The sequence below is a fragment of the Enoplosus armatus genome, chromosome 11, assembly GCF_043641665.1.
Source record: "Enoplosus armatus isolate fEnoArm2 chromosome 11, fEnoArm2.hap1, whole genome shotgun sequence".
NCBI classification, from domain to species: domain Eukaryota; kingdom Metazoa; phylum Chordata; class Actinopteri; order Centrarchiformes; family Enoplosidae; genus Enoplosus; species Enoplosus armatus.
The window spans coordinates 14,068,830-14,089,296 of NC_092190.1; the positions used below are offsets into that span (position 1 = coordinate 14,068,830).

Here is a 20,467-nt window from a genome sequence, read left to right on the forward strand (position 1 = left end):
AATATGCCAATGGTCATATACATCCTGCACGTCACTTATTAACCTCCGACAGTACACTCCTAAGTATCTGCATAATGACTTCTTCGTAGGTGACACACCTGGAAAATTCTTTTGAGGACGATGACGAATAATAATAATAATAATAATAATAATAATAATAAGCTAATAATGTTATTATTAGATCCCTAGAGATTTCACTTTCTCAACAGCTGAAAAGGCTTTGCTCATATTGACACACCCAGCAGCAAAAGAACGTCTCCTTCCCAGAGCAGAAACAGTCTCACATGCACACACAATCACTCTATCAATAATTACCCTGAGCTCCAAAGAATGATGTAGCTTCCTTTAAATAGACACATACCTGCCCTGCTGTTGATGTAGGATTAATCAAGGTGAGAAGAATGAGGCTACATGGAGTGGAGACGACAGTCCGACAGCATCTCCTGCACCTTCTCAGCAAAGCGGACATGCAAAAGAAATCATGCAGAAGCTGCACCCATGCCGACCTCACACCTTGAACCTCACCCCGACAAATGTTGCAATAACCTGAGGCCTATCTGAGCATGTGTATCCGCAGGGCTGGGCTTGTGTCTGAGCAGAGGCAGGACACACAGTCATTGTGCTAGTCTATGCAACACACAAACACATGTACACCGCATGCATACTCACCCGAGCTGCACTTTATCTTGCGAGATATGTTTACTCAGAGAGGACATGTGGAAGATGACTGCAGACTAAATAATCCATGTTTGCACTGCGCAGCAGTAAAAACACACGGACTAACTTTCCGTGAACAATTTCCTACAACGATCATTCACCCCCCAACACCATTTTCTCACAATAATACCTCAACTAATGGGGAGCAGAGAGGCTCGGCTGAAGTCTCATCAGCTGTTTCCAACATGTCACCAACATTAATATGATGAGTTTGTGCTAGACAGACGTGCTTCATCCCGTCACACATTGTTAGACAAATACATTTAACACCCTAATGCCTTTCTGCATACAATCACAATGCAAACACAACAAATACAACAGCCATGCTTCCCAAGAAGGAATTATAGCATAATGCCCCGCACATCTCTAGAGAAGTCAATACAATACAAGTCATTGCTTGTATAACGGATGTGGCACAAGACAAATGTAATAGAGGACTTTATGCACTAAGCTAATTGACAGAGTTGAATAAAGGAATTGAATTATGGCTTGGGACGTTCATTATTTAACCTCATTTCAGTTAAAAAAGGTGTTCAATCAATGCTGCCGTTTTATCAACCCTGCGCACTCCATTTGCTGTGTCAAACATTTTCCCACTGCTAAGCATATCAGATGGTTATCAAAATGATCATCTTCAGATTGTATGTCACGCGGGATTCTGAGAGAGAGGTTTGAAAGAAATACCGAGATCGTCTGAACGGGATAAATTGAAAAGGGAAATTAGCATAAAAAAAATTCTGCTATTGGCAGTGTCCTGGCTCCCACAATGTAAGGTGTCTCTGAGGTGAATAACTGAGCTCACTCAGCACCTTCTATTAAGACTGATTACAGCAGGAGATGAACTGCCCCCAGAAAAATAATCAATCACAAAGCTATGAATTGTATAAATTTAGCTTAGCTGACTGCATCTTCATAAAAAGGACAATTTTGTAGGTTTGTTGTGATGAATTGGAAGATAAAAAAATGATGGCTTTGACATTTACTGTCGTACATACACCTCGCTCTGACATATTAATGAACATTTCATGTGCACGAGTGACTGTGTGAGAAATAAAGATTGATATGACCCATCCATTTCAGTTTTGTTCATGTCTAGTTGCGTTCTCTCTCCCAAGCCAATTCCCGCTAGCAGGTTTTTATTATATGATTTTTACATTGCTAGTGTACAAACAGGCATCAAATTAATGGACACAAAGGGAAAAAACAAACATGGAGGATGATATGAAGATTGGCTTTAAGATCTAAAGGTTGAAGTGAAGCTTGACAAGACTAGCTGCTTGTTTACCTTGTAATGATGTATCAATATACTCAAATGTTGGATGTAGAATTTACACTGAAGAAGAAAGGAGAAAATCTGTTGCTTCGTCTGGTCAATAGTGCCTGTAAAGTTGTGTGATTTCTCTGATAACTATGAGCTAATAGATAAACCTCGTACTACAAGAACAGATAAACTTATTTGGCCTAAAGTGTCAATCAACTGTTGAATAACAAATCACAATGATAGCAATACATATTGACTCCAGATTATATCACTTATGCTACATCAAATCATAGCCATACGAAACATGTTGGTTTTTACCAACCTCACAAGCCCTCTAATATCGCTGTCAGCATACTGCCTGTCTAACTTCATCTAATTCTAAACAAATCCAAACACCTGCAGTATGAGTAGAACGTCAATGAGCAGGGAAAGGCATCTCTGACAGTGGCCAGGGCTAGTTTCTAGAAATCAAACTAGCTTTTCTGCTCAAGGATGTAAAGAGAATAATTTTATATCGACACAAAAATACTCTGGTTTTCATTTTAATTGACAAGCCCCAGGCGCTACATCTGTACAAATATGCTCTGGTCTTCAGGCTTAAAGCTTTGCTAAGAAGTTGTAAAGAGTATTGAACAGGCTGTTATAGACAATGAGAGAAAAATACTGAGATCGAAAGATGGAATTCCTCAGTGCAGTTACACCGACTTCTGAACTTTGGTGAAACTCCTGTTTTGGTGAAGCATTATGAAACCAGCTTAAAGAGGGAGATGGATAAGCAGAGGCCTGGCCGTGTACTTCCAGACGTCTGATTTGCATTGGCGCTGCCTACTCAATGCTGTGCACTCTGGAGTGGACAGGCAGGGGTCATGGAACAACTTGCTGCCATCCATTTCAATTTGAGTGCAGCTACTGATAACTGCTCAAACAAACTTTTAAACAGAAACATGATGATCGACATGAACCAAAGTCCTCCAGAATGAAACGAGCCAGACCATCAATAAGTTATGGTACCATTAATAGGCACGGTTTCAAGGCCTTTTTGGTTCTGTAATCTGTAAATGTGATGTTTGGTAACAGATGGAGAGTGAGTTTTAAAAGTACCTGTAGTGATTTATTGTTTTACACTTAGTAACTTAAACTCAAAAGTAGATAAATAAAGGACAAACACATTTGTTCTGCACACATATTATTTTTCAATTACCTTGTGATGGGTAGTTAAATGTGAGATGTGTCAGAGATGGCAGGTTACTGTAAATAACACTGCTACAGAGGCAAAGAGAATAAACAAAAAACGGCTGCAACTTTTATGGGTATTGCAAACTATTCTTTGCAGTGCACAATCAAAAGCTGAAAGGAACAGAAGAACACCTTCAAGATCAAACGTGCTGGGATAACACAGCTGATGAAGCAAAGTAATAACTGGAATAAGTGAAATGTGTAAAATCAATTCCTGTACCTTAACAATCAGGAAGCTGGCGTGCATCGAACCATGATGCAGAAAGACAGAAGGAATGTAGTTGCTTAAGTAAATGTCAGGTCAGCCAGCCAGCACCAGCTGGCCTTTTAAAACAATGACTTAGATCAGGTGAGACTACACTGTATTGGATATCCAAACTTTTTTAATTTCTTGGCATAGTTTAACAAAAAATCCTGGGACCCTGACGCAGACAGACAAAAGGCGAATATCTCTGACTGCAAAGTCACTGCGTACTGAAGGGAATATAGGGTTTCTGTTAGATGGCACCATATGGATAATTTATCAAAGAGGATTTAATTGAAAAAATAAATCACACCCCACAAGTTGGTAAAATAAATTCCCCTTTAGTTGTACTCTGTAATGAGTCATAGAGGAGGTGTATGACTTTGCAGTTCTGCAGAGGTACATATGGTTTTACTTGGGCACTGCCTAGAATTTATATCCTTAGGGTGCAAGCGTGGGTGTCATCAAGTTCATCGCATCTCATACTTCTGCAAATCTTTTCTTATATCCAATGTATGACATAACAATATGATTTTTTTTCCCCAGTAGCCACAAAAGATGTGTAGCTCTTTTACTATGTGTGTGAGTGATGTTTGTTCAGCATTTATGGGCTTACTTCGGCTACAAAAGGAAATCTTAAATGATGTGAGAGCACCTGGGAGTGAGTGTCCGTCTGAAAATAAGAGGGCTTGGCATCGTTCAAGGTTACTGGTGCATGCAGAGGAGAGTGCACTTGGATGCCAGATGCCAACAGTTCTTCCTGAGATGAAAACAAGCCCCTTAACAGGTTGGGTGCGTTTGTAAACTGGTAGCATAGAAATCATAATTTCTCTAGTGAAATATCAATACTTGACGTTAGACAGAAACGTACTGGTTGTTCGATGATATTCCTCTGCCTCTTGGGAATCTGCTAACTTAACTTTGTTCTAGGGTTTGGAGAAAACTTTAAGAACAGTGTCTTATTCACTTAAGTTGTATCAATCTGTGCACCGCTGCCTTAAGGCTACAGGTTTTTCAGCTTTGATGTTGACACTATATCAAGTTACTCTGAGAAAAAGAAAAGATACAGTATAAGCTTTGATATCACACAGCCCCCACCTGCCTCCCAACTCCACAACCAAATGCAAAGCTTGGGATCTATAAAATGCCATTTTAAATGTCGTGTGCTTGAACTGTATTTGTTCATGTCCAATGTCAACAACTCCCCTTTTCAGAGAGTTAATTTTACTTGGTGGCAGTCTTTTAAATGCCTTGACATTTAAGAAGTGAATCTCTGCTTCTTGGCCAAGTTTTATGGAAACAGGTGAGGCAGACAAATCCTGCAGATTGTTTCAGTTTTCAGTTGTAGTCTGGGAACAGGCGTAACCCTTGAGGTCATGTAACCTGACATTGGGGAGATGCCTTCACCTTCTGACTAAATTCAGCCACCGAGTGCACTCACATACCACTTTGGGATGACACCTGATCCCACAAACAAGCTCTTTGAGTTTTAAAACGGTCTGAACTGAGAAGTACACAGCCTAAGTGTATGTCTGTAGCTTATGTGCAGAAACTGCAAGTTAATTAAGCATTTGTCAATTGACGGAAAATAATTTAACAAACTTGAGAATCAACTTTTGAGTCATTAATCAAACAGAAAATGCCTCAATCCCTTTTTCAAACGTGTGAAATTAGTTTCCCCCCTAATTGCATTTTAGAAATATAGGCATAGTTTGCTTTGCAAGATAGTTGTCTGGTACCAGCTAAAGTTAGGAGCCATCCCTTAATCCTGTTGTTTAGCCTTCTGGCTCATGAGCTAGTCGTGACTTGTGATAGCATAACATCCTATTTAATATTGATAAAGGACAGCTGTGTTAATCTTATGGCAGTGAGACGATTTTTTTTACCACCACTATCACAAGTTATAGTTCACAAAACACTGATATCTCCAGGTCAAAATAAAAATAAAAATCTTGTCATTCTTTAAAAAAAAAATGACATAAAGCCCCAGCCCTGTCCTTAGTCAGGAGGATGATAGTGCAAGAGGTAGGTTATCTTAGGTGAGATTTATAGTGATAGGCTATTTTTCCTTCGTGGAAATGTATGTAGATTTAATTAAAAGATTTGTTCCCTCTTTTGTGTGACCATTTCAGACCAATCAAAGGACGATGATGATGATCAGGCAGTTAAAGTTGCTGGAGAGAGCTAGAGATTCCTTTTAGAGTCTTGCAGACAGACATTAAGCTAGGCATGAAAATCTTACACTTATTGCTTATATCCGTGTGTGTAGGTGTGGTTACAGGTTATATGTACTTCGGCTAATGGTGATGATGAGGAGGCTGAGCAGTTACAAATAGGTTACTACTTCTATGTGATGTCAGCACAGTCTCATCTGCACTCATGTTGCTTCCTATGCATTGTGTCTGAAAATTACTATTACCGTGTTGGCAGGTTCCTTTCATCTGTGGCTTTATTTGTTCTCTAAATTAATTTGTATTGTGGATAGTCTTTTTATGTGAATGTATGCCCTTAAAAGTTTTTGGGTGAAGCAGACAAGATTTAGCAGCGTAGAAGTGAGTGAATGAGCGAGTGTCCTTTTCAACGACCATGACATGAAAATCTCTCAATAAATATACAGTCAGATATGGGAGATTACACAGCTACAAAAACTGATTTAGTAAAGTTTTAAAATAATCCCCCTAAATTGGCTGAATATATCTAACTATGAAGGAGGGAGTCTCTGTCTATCTGTTTGTATGTGTGTCCTTTGATTTTCTTGAGAACCGTTCATCCGATCGACTTCACAATTGGCGGGTGTTCTGCTGAGGACCCACGGGAGAGTGTGAAGTTGATCAGATGAGCGGTTCAGTTTGCTCCAAAGTGGCCCGTCCCGACAACGCTGCATACATGTTCCGAATGGGCACACCCCAAACAGGCACTGCACTAGTATGTCAAATTGCGTCATGATTTTCTTTTCTTTTTTCTGAGGAAGGACCCTCTAGGACGCTCTAATTGTGCCCCCCAGAATTTCGGCTCGCATGACGCCCCTGATGTGAGTAGCACTTTGAAATATTCAACAAGGTATTATGTGCCCTGTTGAGGTAACTCTGCAGCTAGATAGGCTTAGATAGATGGGATTGCTTGAGCAATGAGCTGGCAGGAAGTCTCTAGTAGTAAGGCCGCATGTGGAGCCAATGACAGTAGAAATGCTCTGTCCCTTAACTGTGGCTGTCCAAATAGCAGATACTGACGAGGGGACTTCTTTCAGACTCAGCATGTCAGGCCTATGGAGGGCTATTTTACCGGACAAAAATCTATTGTGCACCTAATCTCTGAAAGCGCTGACGTGCTTTGTGTTCTGTATTATCTTTAGCTGTCCGGGATCCAACCAAAGCATGAAATCTGGGGCTCTTTCAGAAATCTATCTACATATCCAGTGAGATCAACAATCAGCCAGCAGCCGCACATGTCATGGCTTATCCACGCAAGCCACTGCCAGGCTGAATACACTCTATACATGCAGTATGGTTCTTTAATTAGTTCAGTTTTCACATATGATTGGAAAGCACATCTAATAAAGGAATGGGCTACACTGCAAATTCATGATTAACAGTTAAGCTTGGAATCCTCCTGCATACTAATGCTGTGTTGAATCTCAATCTCAATATATTTTAACTAAATAATTAATATTTTTTTAATAATTGGTCTGCTCGTTGGTCTATTCGATACATTTCTGGAGTGATATAAAAAATATAGATATTGCAAGTTCACAATGGAAATCCTCTACTCTACTGCATTACTGCATATGGCTTGTTCTAAAGGGAGGCAGGAGAGAAGAAGCAACTCTCTTCAGACCACACCATACAAATGTGGAATGGAAAGAAGCTGTGTGGGGTGGGATTCGATGAAGAAAAAGATTTTCCACGCCAAAGGATGAATAAAAGCTTTTCTTTGGTAGATTGTTACTATGAACTATCATTATCTTCCCACACTGGAGCCACACTACGGTAGCTGAGAGTCCTTCCCAGACATAAAAAAACATATCTGTTGAATGTCTTTCACACTTTTAAACAAATCTGCAACATAATGCAAATTCTGAAATTATCCAGTAAAGCATTTTAGTGTAATATAAACATGGACGGTCAATCTGCTCGTAAGCATGAACAGTCCATCTATATCTGTATCTATACCTATAAATTCTGCATTTATGTTATAAATACACTGATATAATAAATAATATAATAAAAAGATGCATTCATGGGTTGGTAACGGAGCTGACTGTCACTCAGTAAAAGCTCTACTTGACTGATTGAAAAGTGCACAAGGGGCGCCGACCTTCTCTTGGCTGATGGGAGGGAAGAGGTTGATACTTCAGCACTTTACTTAAATACACACATGAATGCACAGACACAAGGCAAATAATAATTTTGTTTCCAGGCATACAGACTGAGAGGCAAAGACTGGGAAATACTTTCCCTTTCTTAAAAGAGGGGGGAAAATACTTTTTGATCATAGTAGAAAAAAGCAAATCTGACGTGTAACAGGGGTGAACGCTTAAGCCTTGATGTTGGGCCAGAATTAGGGGGTGAAAAAAATACAAGGAGAGGCCCGCCAAAGGGCGCTAAACTATTCGACTGTTGTCAGTTCCCATTAAAGAGAACTCACCATGAAGACTGGGTCAAACAATCACACAAATACACAAAAGGTCTTATGCAGGCATTTGTGTTTTTGTCTACTGAAGCACAAGGTTGTTCTTTGTTCTTACATGGACTAGTATCAATACAGAAAGTTTCAGAAACATGTATCACTATCTTGTACAGCAAGAGTGATAAACAACATGGAGCATGACAAATGAAACTGACAACTGGTTGGCTGAGCTGCTAAAACCTCTCTCCTAGTGCCAAACACAGTGTCACTGGTCAGAGTAGACGCAGAAAGTACTAAAAAACAACAAAAACAGAGGGGGAGTTGGACTCTTAGAAGCAACAACCCTGCTGTTCTTTCAATTCCACAGTAAACCACCCTCAATGGTTGTCAGCTGTGTGGCAGTGTGTGTCTTGTGCGGTAATGTGAATCACGAGGGGAGTAACCTAGAGATTCCTCTTGGGTGTGCATGTGTGTGTGTGCATGTTGTGTGTGTGAGAGAGAGTTCACATATGATCCCATTTGCCATATGCACTTCCACTCTTGGTGGAAATAAAATGGACTTGCCACCATAGTCGCATTAGTGATGCAGACAGATAACCTTTCCACACCTGCATGGCAACAGGACAGGCTTGAAGGCCTGCTCCCAGCATCTTTCGCGTGATAATAATAGTATGAGATTTGACATTTGGTGAATATCCATCATGGCCAAATTAATAACTGCTTCTTCAATCTCTTGAGTGTCATCTGCTTCAGACTTACAGTTAAGTGGTAAATTCTCTATTCATGTTGCAATGGCATTTCTCACACTAGGGTTGTACTCACAGTTCATACAGACAAATACTAGGTTATTAGATATACGAGTTGGAGACTGAGCAAAGGACTTAAGGTGATATGTGAGACACTTGCACTATTGTGCATTTCAGATCAGACCTACTTAGTAAACCAAAGTGGGACATGGTAATCGACATGTGTCTTGTCCAAGGGTATAAATCCTGAGTGAGTAACATAGGATTGGAGACAACAACATAGCTAATTAACCAAGCTAAGAGAATGCTGCACTTAAATGCATTAGGCCAGGTAATTGTGACTATTTCTTTGACAACTTACAGAGTATAAAGGTGAGTCCATCTTGTCCTAAAAGATAGGTTATTCGTGCACAATGCAAAGCAATGAGGTTCACGTTAAAAGAAACGCCCCTGCTTAGAAACGTAGCTTAGGGTCATTAAATATGGCGTAGTTTGAATGTAGCGAGTGAACGTGTGGGTAAAGGTAAGCTTATCTTGTGGGAGCAGAGAGTGGATCTCCGCCCCTCGGCAACCTCGCATTCCAGAGATTCCCACACTCTAAGCTCACCTGCCTTTTCCTTCACCACTTAACAACACGCTTTCAAGGGCAATATCAGAGAAAAGTGGGTTTTTATGTTTTTAGTACCGGAAAACAGGCGCCGAAACAGTTTCTGTACGTAAGCCAGCTAAGTTTTCATCCCAACGGTTAGGGACGACATCGAAGACAGCGCGTGAAGGTCCCTCAAAGGTGTGCGTTTGTTGGCGATGAATCGGTCACAAGAACGAGATTAGCTTAGTATTAGATTGTCTCCCGCTGTGGAGACATCTAAAGAAGTTTGTCTTGTGCCACATACATACAAAAAAGCTAACACTTTCTTTACACAGCGAATTCAGTACTTTCTGAGTTCAAGTGGCTGTCCATTCCCTCCTGCCTTGCACACAGATTCTTTTATTTTTCCCTACGGTTTCCCCCCAATTATTGTGCAGTTAGTGAAGGAGAAGGAAAAAAGCAATTAAATACCTTAGGAGGACTGTTGTTGCGCTGGCTGAGCTTCGGCTCAGATCTACATCGGAACATCTAAGTTCATCCGTAAAGTCCCGTCGTTTAGTCCCATGCATGTGGAAGAGTGAAACGCGCCTCAATAAAGCCACAGTCGAGAGGAAGAAGACGGCCCCTCCGCTGCTCCCTGCTTCCAGCAGCAGTCCCAGGCAATGCGAGCGTGCATGACGTCAGTGGGAATGTGGGAGAGCAGCGCGCACTCCTGATTGGTTTCGATGGGAGAAAGGGGCGTTCCCAAGGAGGTCCGCTTCGTTGAATTAACCAATGGCTGAAGAGATGATAGTTTCCTTGGTTACAAATTTTGTCAACCTATACACTGTACAGAAAGAGATAGCACAAGGTAAGCTAGGGTTCAGTGGGTAAATGTTCATTTTACTCTCATAGCAAAGACTTGATATTAGTCGTGTGTGTTGCATTTTGTTATATTATTATTATTATTATATATAGGCTCTGGTCCTGTTCTCAGCATTTGGCATATTTTTAGCAGTGTTCAGATTTCAGTGTTGACCTAGCGTTAGCTAACTGACAAGATAGAACTGCACCTCCACCTTTCCAGCTCACCTGCCTTTTTGCAAGTGTGTGTAGCTTATAAATTTGTGTGCCCCCATATTATTGTTGAGCTATAATAGGGCTGCAACTAGTATTATTACGATTATTGATGATTTTCTCGATTAATCTTGAATTGATTGAATTGAATTGAGTTGTTTGACTTGCTTGATTTGATATCCAAAGGTAGGCATTTCAGTATAAAATATGAAAATATATTCACACTTGAAAAGCTGAAAACAAGGTATTTCAGGCATATTTGCCAAAAATGATTGAAAATATGAATGGATTATCAAAATTGTTGTGGATTACTTTTTTGTTTTATCAATTAATTGTTAATTTATAAAAGTAATAACCTTGCTCTGTATTTCAAAAAAAATGCCATTATGTCTGCTAGAGATGTGAGAAAAAAATAGCAATTATCTTCAATGGATTCAGAACAGAGCATCTATTTTCATTTCACTCATAGATTGAATCCATTCCTGCATACTTCACACCAACCCTTAACTGACACAATGCCTGTGTGGCCAGAATTTTTCAAAGCTTAATCCAAAACAAAGACAGAGTTATTCCAGCGGCATATCTGATCACACTGGGTGCACCATCTGTCCCCTCCCAAACACTAAAACTTGTGAGAGTTGACTGATTTTCAAGCAATGTCATGCAGACCTTGATGGCAAAGTTTGGTTTCTGATGGGGTTTATAGCGTTTGGCTTGTAGTCTCCTGTTAATCATTTGAATGACCCCTCTGTACATGTGCAGGTGAAATATTGTCTTTTATCAAGCTTTGCACAACCTCTGTATTTTTCACATGGAGTGATTTATGTCTTATTTTGCAGGCACTGTAGTGCATACACATAGAGCTCTACAGTGATGAGTGGAAGGGATCTGTATATGTTCATTACAAACTACAGAGCAGAAGATGTGGGTAAGTCAGCAGAATTTGGGTCTGAAATTTTGCTGAATTGTGACATAGTGGCCCTTTGATCTGTTGAACAGATTTGACCTGAAGTCCCCATGCTGAATTCTCCAGGTACTTTCGAGTCTTTGATGCTTTTGTCAGAAGCAGCATTGCTTCTGTTTATTCACCTGCCTCTTTGAGTCACAGCTGAGCTACTCAAAAAAAACTGTCTGACACAGTTAGTTTGCTCTCTGCTACCCCCCTCCACCTACCCCCAGTCATTTCCGAATTACAATCCATCAGTGCTCAGCTGGTGCTTTTCCTCTGTCTTTACCTCTCTTTCTTTGCTGAAGTCAGCATAAAGACTTTACTTCAAACATTAAAAGTGATGAGATTTTCAGCAATTTCAGTGATCCTAATTCAGCCATATCATTTGCTTCCATCCATGCAGAGAGACTGACACTGCGGATGAAAAATGGTCTTGGCAGCTCTAAGTACAAACCTGCTGAATATAAAAAACTACAAGCCATTATTGATGCCAAACGCCTGGAAACTGATCTAATTGGACAAAAGGTAAATTGTGGTCATTATCAATATCAGGCCTGTGCTTAAAACAGCAATTTTGTTATAAAATCCATCCCAGTTACATTTAATAACATGGTGATTCAGACGCAAATGAAGAAGAATGTGCAACAACACAATGATATAAAATGTTTTTCCAGAGAGCAAACAGGCCTCATTACCCACCACAGGAAGAGCTTGAACTGACAAAAACCTGATTTTAATGTGAGGTGATGAAACAGCATGCCTCCAATAGTAGTAAATAGCAGCGTTTCTTTCTGTTTGTCTGTTACCTTTTTTTCTCTCTCTCACACACCACATACTGTAAAGGGATTTCACTCCATATAAAACAGGCATTGCATAACCTTTATAGTTTGTCCAACAACATGAAACACAGCAGTAATATCACGGCCATACACAATAGCATCAGCAGTTTCATGAATATTCATTTGACTGCCCGGGGTTTTCCTATAAAACTGTTTGAAGTTCATAGTCATCTTACTCTGAGCTGAGCAAAAAGTTAATGCTGGGGCAATGGAGATAAGGCTGTTAGACCTGTGGTGTTTTAATTGGTAAACTGTGGCAGACGCCTTTTAGTATCCTTATGGCTGCTCGTGGCTCCTTCCAACCCTGCTCTCTGCATAACCTAGATAAGACAGGCTATGTTCACGTTCAGTCGCACTGCTGAAAGGCAGGCTTTCTGAGCATTCTCCCATTGGTGAAGGGTAAATAAATGACCATGAGTTGCCTCAGGCATGGGGTCATTTTTGCTCCAGGAAGGGAATGGCAGCGTTGCCTATGGATGATTTCTTTCTCTATAGCACTGTTCAAAGACGTTAAAATATAAAATAAAATAAAGAGATAGAGATGCATATAACAATGAACATTTGAAAATAAGAAAAAAGAGATACAGCTTATAGCCAATACTGATGCTAACTAATAACTAATATAATATGATGATAATAATACCTTGGCCAAATTAGAGATTATGAAAGTTAATCGGAGCACCGCATTCCTGTGGGACAGTCTTCAATGTTTAATTGTTATGTTGTTAATCCTTTATTTATGCACATATGCACAGACATTATCTCTATTTCAAGATCTAGGTTCAAGAAAATACGAAATAGCAAAAGACAAGCAAGCAAAATTCCAACACGCAACTCAAAATGAAAGAAAACAATTACAAACAGTCTACGAGTTCGGTTTCTTCAAATCAAACAAGAAATTTGAATTTTGAAAAGTTCTCTTCAGTTTGCTTCAGTTTCAGGGTCCTGGGCTTTGATTTCCCCTCTGCCATTTTATTTCAGTTTCTGAATTCTGAGTAAGAAATTCATGCACAATATAGTGTCCTGAAAAATTCCCTCAATGGAATGAAAAACATAGTGTTTCTGCTGCAATGCAACAATGCACTGTGCCGCATTTAATAGATGTGAAAATCAGACATAAACTACTGAGTGTCTATTACACAGGGTAAATGAGTGGACAATAGAACTGCTTTTCCTATTATGGCAAGCCAAAATGTCTGCTGTGAAAAAGGCCTATGGCAAGTGAGAAATGCATAAAACACAGTCCACTGTGGTAAAATGGAGGGAGAGCCATGCATTTACAAAATATCTCCACAGTCAAGTATAGACATGATTTTTGACTGTATTGTAACAGAGGAGCATCATAATTTGTTGTTATAAAAATACATTTTTGACTTTCAACTCGTGTTTCAGACAGATTTTAAAGGGTTTGTTAATTTTCACATTTTCACTTTGGGAGCCCCTACGTGTTGTGCAGGGATTTTAAACATACCACACATTTTGTTATCAATGTCAAGGCTGTGATTGTCAGATAAGAGATATCTGAAAGGCACCAAAATCAGACTGTAAATCTGCAAGGGTTGGATTAAAAGATGACATATAAAATGAGATGTAAAATTGTGTCATGTGTGTAAAAATGTACATTACAACATGGTGTGGCAAAGATGTGAATACAACAGAGAGAGGCATAGATTTTCTCCAAATCAGGTTTGGTTCAAATAATAAAAAAGCTCACTAAAATGGTAGAAATGTCTTTTCTTGGTAAAATGTGAATGGGGATCTGACTGGACACTGCAGTTTAATAGCTAATGTAAGATCGATATGGGTACATTGTAATGATTTAGTTTTATTTGGCACAATAAGACTAGAAATCAGTTGATGCAAATTTAGCTCCAGGCACAGTTTTTTTAGTTCAGCTGAGTTATTAGACAGCCAGCACAAATTAAGATCACCTACGATAAATTGCCTGGAAGAGGCATGGGATGACATCAATTTGCCCTTTTTCTCTCAGAGCAGCACTAGTTTCAGATTGAGCGCTGTTGATTTCAATAACTATAAAGTGGACGTCACCCCGGGGGCAAGTGTCCAGCACAATATATTCAAACTTCTATTGCAACAACTGCAGCAGCAACTTGACACGTAGATAGACAGTCACGCCATAAAACAACACCCTAACTCATTTCGATTTCCTGTTAATATGAAATGGATTGTAACCTTGTATTAGTTATGTTAGATTTTCTTTTGTACAATTCTCTGAGCCAGTGGCCTGTGTATAAAAACACTGATAAAAGACAATGAATCGCTGCACTGAGAACGCTCTGAAGGAGGGCCTTGTTCTGTCTTGACGAAAAAGGAAAACAAAGGAGAGTAGATTAAGACTTCTACCTCCCCCCTCCTCTCCTAATAACATGCCTCATGCGTGTCATGCATATTTCTACTTGATTATTTTAATTTGCAGCTGTTTATTTTGCTTTCACGCTTTAACAGCGATACTGTTTCAGTTGAATTACCTAAGTTTATGAGCCTTTCACAGACACAATAATGCCAATAAGGGCTGAAGCAAACACCTGTATACAAATATTCCTGATGTGCAGAGAGGAAGGGAACAACTTATTCTTAACTATAGGATATATAGACCACTATATTCACTTTACAGTTGTTATGTCACTCCGATGTTACAAAATGGTCCTGATAATTGATGCATTAAAACACTCCAGATTCAGGTTTGTCCAGATGAAGTTAATTATTTGTAGGAGGGAATAAATGTCATGGCTAAAGTGTATTTAAAAGCAAACACTCCAGCTATTTGTTTTTTACAGGGATTATTCCAGTTCCAATGAAACTGTTTATTCCTGCTGTGCATTAAACCTTGTCTTATAGGTTCAGAAGACTCGCTGTGCAGCCAAGGCAACCAAGGAGAGCTCCATATTACGGCAGCACAGACAGGTGTGGAGCAGAGAGTGCCCCAGGCTGCGAAAGGCTGAGTAAGAGCCCCCTATTACTCCCTGTCATTATCTGCTGCAGTTTTCTGAGCCTGCTATTACACCATGCAACCGTTCCACTTAAGCCCCATTGAGCCCAGACTGGAACCTGCATGAAAAAAAAATAGGGTGTAAAGAGGGGGGAGAAAAGTAAGCCCAAAGAGAAAAGTGTATCAGGCAGAAAACAAAAAGAGAGAAGATTTAAGCTGATTTTTTCTTGCAGTGATGACATTGAATTAAAGGGTGAGAAACAGAGAGAAGTGGGGGGGGCAGAGGGGTACACCGAATGGTTCACTCTTCTGCTGCATGCTGAGGCAGAAGTGTGGGACTGGGGCCCCAGCGGTGTCATGCCTCGTGAAGTGAGAAGGGCAACGCTAGCTCTGGGGTGCAGCTTGTTTGGCTGCGTAATGACTGTGTCTGAGCCACCCAAGGTTAATGATGTACACAAGCGTGAGCCTCAGTAATGAGCCTAGTCATAAAGATGTGCCACTGCCTGCAACTCTCTCCACATATATCTAGTTAGACTACCTTGGGATTCAAAAGCCACCTTGTCAAATGGGAAAACAGTATATCTCTATGGTTACTCTTCCTTTATTCACAATCACGTCAACCCCTTGGCCTGTTAGTAAGAAGCAAACAATTACTGTAGCACCCTCCATCGGCCTGTTAGTGTGATACATCATGTCCCCAAGTTTTTGTCAAAGTTTTGGGAAAGTTCCACGACTTGAGTACTTCCATGACTGGTTGTATGTATTCAGTATGGAGAATGCAACTCATAGCAGTGTTATTGTCTTGGAAAATTGGTACATTGATTGTAACTTATTTGATGGTGATCTGGTGGGCAGGAAGCAAACAGTAGGCTAGTTCTTCAGCAATATCTTCTCAGCTAATGTTGTCTTGGCAATACTGTGTGCCCAGAATTATGATTTTTTTTTCTTTTTTCCCAGCAAACATTTGAACCAATGTTGATTGTTCGCTAAATCAACAAATGTAATGTGGTTGTATTTAACACGGCTGTCTCTGTCTCTCATGAAACAGGGAGATGGCTGAGAATGACATCCATAATTTTCTAGAGCAGATCAGGCCAAATGATAGAACAGACACTGCCATCTTCTCACTTCAAGATTACGGTAAACAACACTAACAGTATTTAAATAGAATTAGTAACCGTATCTCCATGAGCCTCTGCTGTTTATAAGTACTGTACTAATATGTGTCTTTTGTTTTGTTTGTTTAGGGCTGCTCCTAGAGAGGGAGCGTGAGGCATTCAGGATAGCCACAGTGCAGCCTGTTCATCAGCTCAAGGATGATCTGTGCTTCAGACTGGGTGAAGTACAACATCAGCAGCTCACTGCCCATCGATCAAACTGGGAACAAGTAATGCAACAGGTACCTGTGTGAAGTGAAATCAAGAATAATGTCTGACAAGCCTTAACAGAGCTGAATTTGTTGCAGAATGGCAAGATCTCTAAATCTATCTCCGAAAAAAGTGATTTATGTAGTCTTTTACTGTACTGTAGTTCGAAAAATAAAATGGTTCAGCTTTTGAGAACACTTGTGTCTTACAACTCATGTCCTCGGCTGTTAACAAACTATTTGAGAGTATTTCATCCCATCAGTGCACTTAAAGCCCTCAACAATGAATCTTAGCTGTGCTCACTCTCTGCAGGTACCAAACCAAAACAGTCTGTCCTGCACATCCAACAGAAGTTTAAGCCCTCCTGCTTGTTCACACAATTATCTCAGCTTGCACACAGCATTGAATTCACTGTCCATGAACCTCTTGTTTGTTAGATATCCTTAAGTCACCAATTCTGCCTTTGACTCTGAGAGGCTTTTTGCAAGCTCTCGAGATGAATGGCGAGATTAAGGAGTAAGCAGGGGTCTTTAAAGACGGGCCATACTTGGAATGAATGTCTGCCAGCCATTTTGTCTCCTCTGTTTGGCTCACTCAAGCTTGTTTCTTTCCCATGACTCTACTCTTGCTGGCCCACAGCCCCTAGCCACCTGATTGCATGAGCACAATAGGAACCCACACACACACACACACACACAAACCCAGCCGCAGTGCCTCTGCTTTTTTTCTTTTTTTTCCTTTTTTTTTTCCTCAAGTCTTTTGTTGATTTTTTTCTATTTATTATTTCACAGTGTCACTTCACTGTCTGACTCACAACAAATTCAGCGAGAGATCCTTTTCAGGTGCTATATAATTACATTTCCATCCCTGAGTGTTTTAAATGAAAACTAAAGAGTCTGAAGAAGAAGGGCACTCTGTTAAGCGCTACTTCATAAAAGGGAATCAAAAGGTACAATAAAGAGCCGTGTTACTGGCTGGTGAAGATTGTGAATTGTTTTGACACCACGCATTATCATTTTGTTTCCAATATTTTCCAGATTTGAGAGTTAAGATTTGAGAGTTTCTCCTTAATCGTTCATTTTGTGCAGTGTGTGACACACATTTTCGTTGGTCAGGTTTTCCCTTAGCTGTGTTTATGCAGTTTATCAACTAGATACACAAAGCTAAGATCACTTTCAGATACAATGACCACCCATCTATCCATCCATCCATCCATCAATTATTATTTTTCATGTCGCCTATCTGACTGAAAGGTGCAATGGCACTGTGAGAAATAGCAGGCATTCTGCATGGTATGCCTTCTCTAGCAGGGAGATATACAGTATGTGTCCTCTGCACACAAGGAGCATGAGCTCCACCAACCTGAAAAACATTCTCATGCCTTCCTGTTGTATCTGCATTCTTTATTCAGAGTTATGGAATGATAAAATATCTTGTTATCTTTGGCCATATATACTTTTATCTTTTATATCACTGATGTACTATATATTCTTTTAATTTGCAGTAGGGGTCCCCATCATTATCATGCACGAATCCCATCCAGCCTCATAGTACCTGTGTGCATATGAAGTGCGTTATACAAACAAAATAGAAGAGATAGGCAATGTGGTTGTAAAAAAAATAATATCTTGATATTTTTAGCTTTGCACTGCATAGTCAGCAATCTGAACACGGAGCACATTTATTAATTTGTGTTTTTTTTTTCTCTGCTTCCTTTCATTGGCATATTCTTTGAATGTTCGCTCATTCATAAAACGCATTGACATTAACTACCACTGGTAACTTAAGTCACAGCAACAGCAACACCGTATAGCTCAATCACAAGGCTGATGTTCTGTTTTTGTTGGAGAATATTAAGATCTGATTTAATCTGTCATCATTTTACTATAGAAAATGTACAGTTTATATTAATATGCAAGGAGACACAACATTGCCTCTGTTGAGAGTGTGAAGGGCTGAACTCAAGTGGTTTAACAGTTCAGTATCCTGTGTGCAAAGTTGTGTGGGCAAAAGCACAATTGACAAGCGTCTAGCCACGGCTGTAGTCTGCAGTCAAGTCTTTAGTGATGCTTGGACAAAAAGGGTTCTGGTGGGCATGTGATCACTCTGTGAATGTCAACAAGATGCTAGAAAAGAGAAACTGAGATGGATGTCCTCAGTGAGAGTGCTAGACCAACAGATATGTTCCCTTAAAGGATCGAGGACTCATGTCACTTAAGGATTAAAAGAACTGATGTCTTTCATTGCACTAGCCTTTTGAATAGTCCACAACCAATTGTTTGTTTTAACAGGATGTGTTAACATATTTTTAATGTTTTTGTTGTTGGGAAACAAGCGGTTACTGATTACTTGCTATTACTGAATCACTCTGATGATAAATGTTTCTGAATCTGGATGTCTGAGAGAAAACAGAGGGGGGGCCTGAGTTCAACCAGCGCTGTTGATTTGAGCAGACATAACATAGCGAGAGGGAAGAAAGTGTGATCTCTTGAGGCTTGTCTGTGCACAGTCCCAAATTTTTTTAAGCTGTAAGAAGAAAAAACTGCGTCTTTCTCAAAGCATTATTGATATCAGAGGAATTCCTGGATAGTCAGGGGGAGACGTGGAGCTCTCTTTGCCCAAAACAATTCATTTGATAGTAAGGTGACAGTTCATACTCCCTGGATAAAATAAGGTCAAACTGTGCTACTGTCATGTTTATTTTTTAAGCCTGTATTAGACAAGTGTTTATGGTTTTATCCTTGAATCAACAGATAACCTTTGTGAAAGACCAACAAGCTGACATAAATGCAAAACTTGATGCAGAGTGTCTGGCCTTGGAGGAGGAGATCATTGGCCATGGCTTGGAGGTAACTTTCTAGATATCCTCCTTCTGTTTCAGCAAATCACCAATGGAAATTGGTGTTACAGCTTAACCTTGAGCTTAAGAAGTGATCGCCACAGTGTGTCACCACAGCAAATGTCTAAACATTTCATTCTATATCTCAGAGATGGTCACATTGTCCTCCACAGAAATATCTTACTAGTGCTTCAGATAGTCCCGTGAACATAAAAAACATTCCAGAGGAGGTTTTGGATTCAGACTGCCCTTACCCAGAGCTGAAGGACTCCCTGATCCAGGCCTTCCACTCCCTGTCAGAAAGGTACCAGAGCAGGCTGCAGAGTCTCCAAGAGCAACTGCAAAGAACTAACAGGTAGGCCTGAGGACAACTAAAGTTCAGCTTTGCTTCACACATTGATTGAAAAGAGAAATTGTAGTGATTTTGCAGCTAATATGAAATAAGTGTATGATGACAGTCCCTTCAATATCTTACCCAGTCTTGATAGAAATAGGCTTTTAATGATTTTCAGCCATCCATTTTGATGAATAAATGTATAGGCAGAGCTCCAGTGTAGTTGGGCAGATCAAGGTAAAAGATTAAAAACTCAGCAGGACATTGACAGCATATAGAGACGCAGCCACTTCACTCACCAGAAGCGAGCTGTTGCACAAGTCTTTCTCCCCAGGAGGCTGATTATATCAATGTCTCAAAAGCCACTCCATCTCCATATAGAAGCTTTATAGCACTTCCATGAGTAGTATGCAATTTATCAATATGTAACCTTTAGAAAAATGAAGTGAAACAAACGAAGGGGAACATAGTGTCATAGTATTATTTATTTATTTTGCTTTATGATCATGTATTTTCTGGGGTTGGAATCTGTTTCAGGTTCTGTGGCTGGTGTGCAGAGGACCACCAACGCTTCCAGTTGACTTTGTCTCATTACACTCATGACACGCCCAACCACAGAGCACTCTACATGGACATGCTGCAAAGACTCTTCCCTGAGAAAACTAGACAAGAGCTGGTCAGTACTATGGCAAAACAAGCTAAAGGATTTAGTTG

At 40.0% G+C, this 20,467-nt stretch overlaps 2 protein-coding genes across 2 annotated transcripts in view; one reads left to right on the forward strand and one right to left on the reverse strand.

Annotated features, from left to right (window-relative positions):
- pkp4 (plakophilin 4) overlaps positions 1–10,056 on the reverse strand; it is a 72,180-nt gene extending 62,124 nt beyond the window's left edge. The window contains exon 1 of the mRNA XM_070914817.1: positions 9,891–10,056. The gene's annotated coding sequence lies outside the window, so the exon portion shown is untranslated. The remainder of the gene's footprint in view (positions 1–9,890) is intronic.
- LOC139291956 (coiled-coil domain-containing protein 148-like) overlaps positions 5,688–20,467 on the forward strand; it is a 28,920-nt gene continuing 14,140 nt past the window's right edge. The window contains exons 1-9 of the mRNA XM_070914043.1: positions 5,688–5,727; positions 11,347–11,403; positions 11,828–11,949; positions 15,123–15,226; positions 16,262–16,353; positions 16,461–16,612; positions 19,334–19,429; positions 19,593–19,774; positions 20,291–20,429. Of these exons, the coding sequence (XP_070770144.1) occupies positions 5,688–5,727; positions 11,347–11,403; positions 11,828–11,949; positions 15,123–15,226; positions 16,262–16,353; positions 16,461–16,612; positions 19,334–19,429; positions 19,593–19,774; positions 20,291–20,429 (984 nt within the window). The remainder of the gene's footprint in view (positions 5,728–11,346; positions 11,404–11,827; positions 11,950–15,122; positions 15,227–16,261; positions 16,354–16,460; positions 16,613–19,333; positions 19,430–19,592; positions 19,775–20,290; positions 20,430–20,467) is intronic.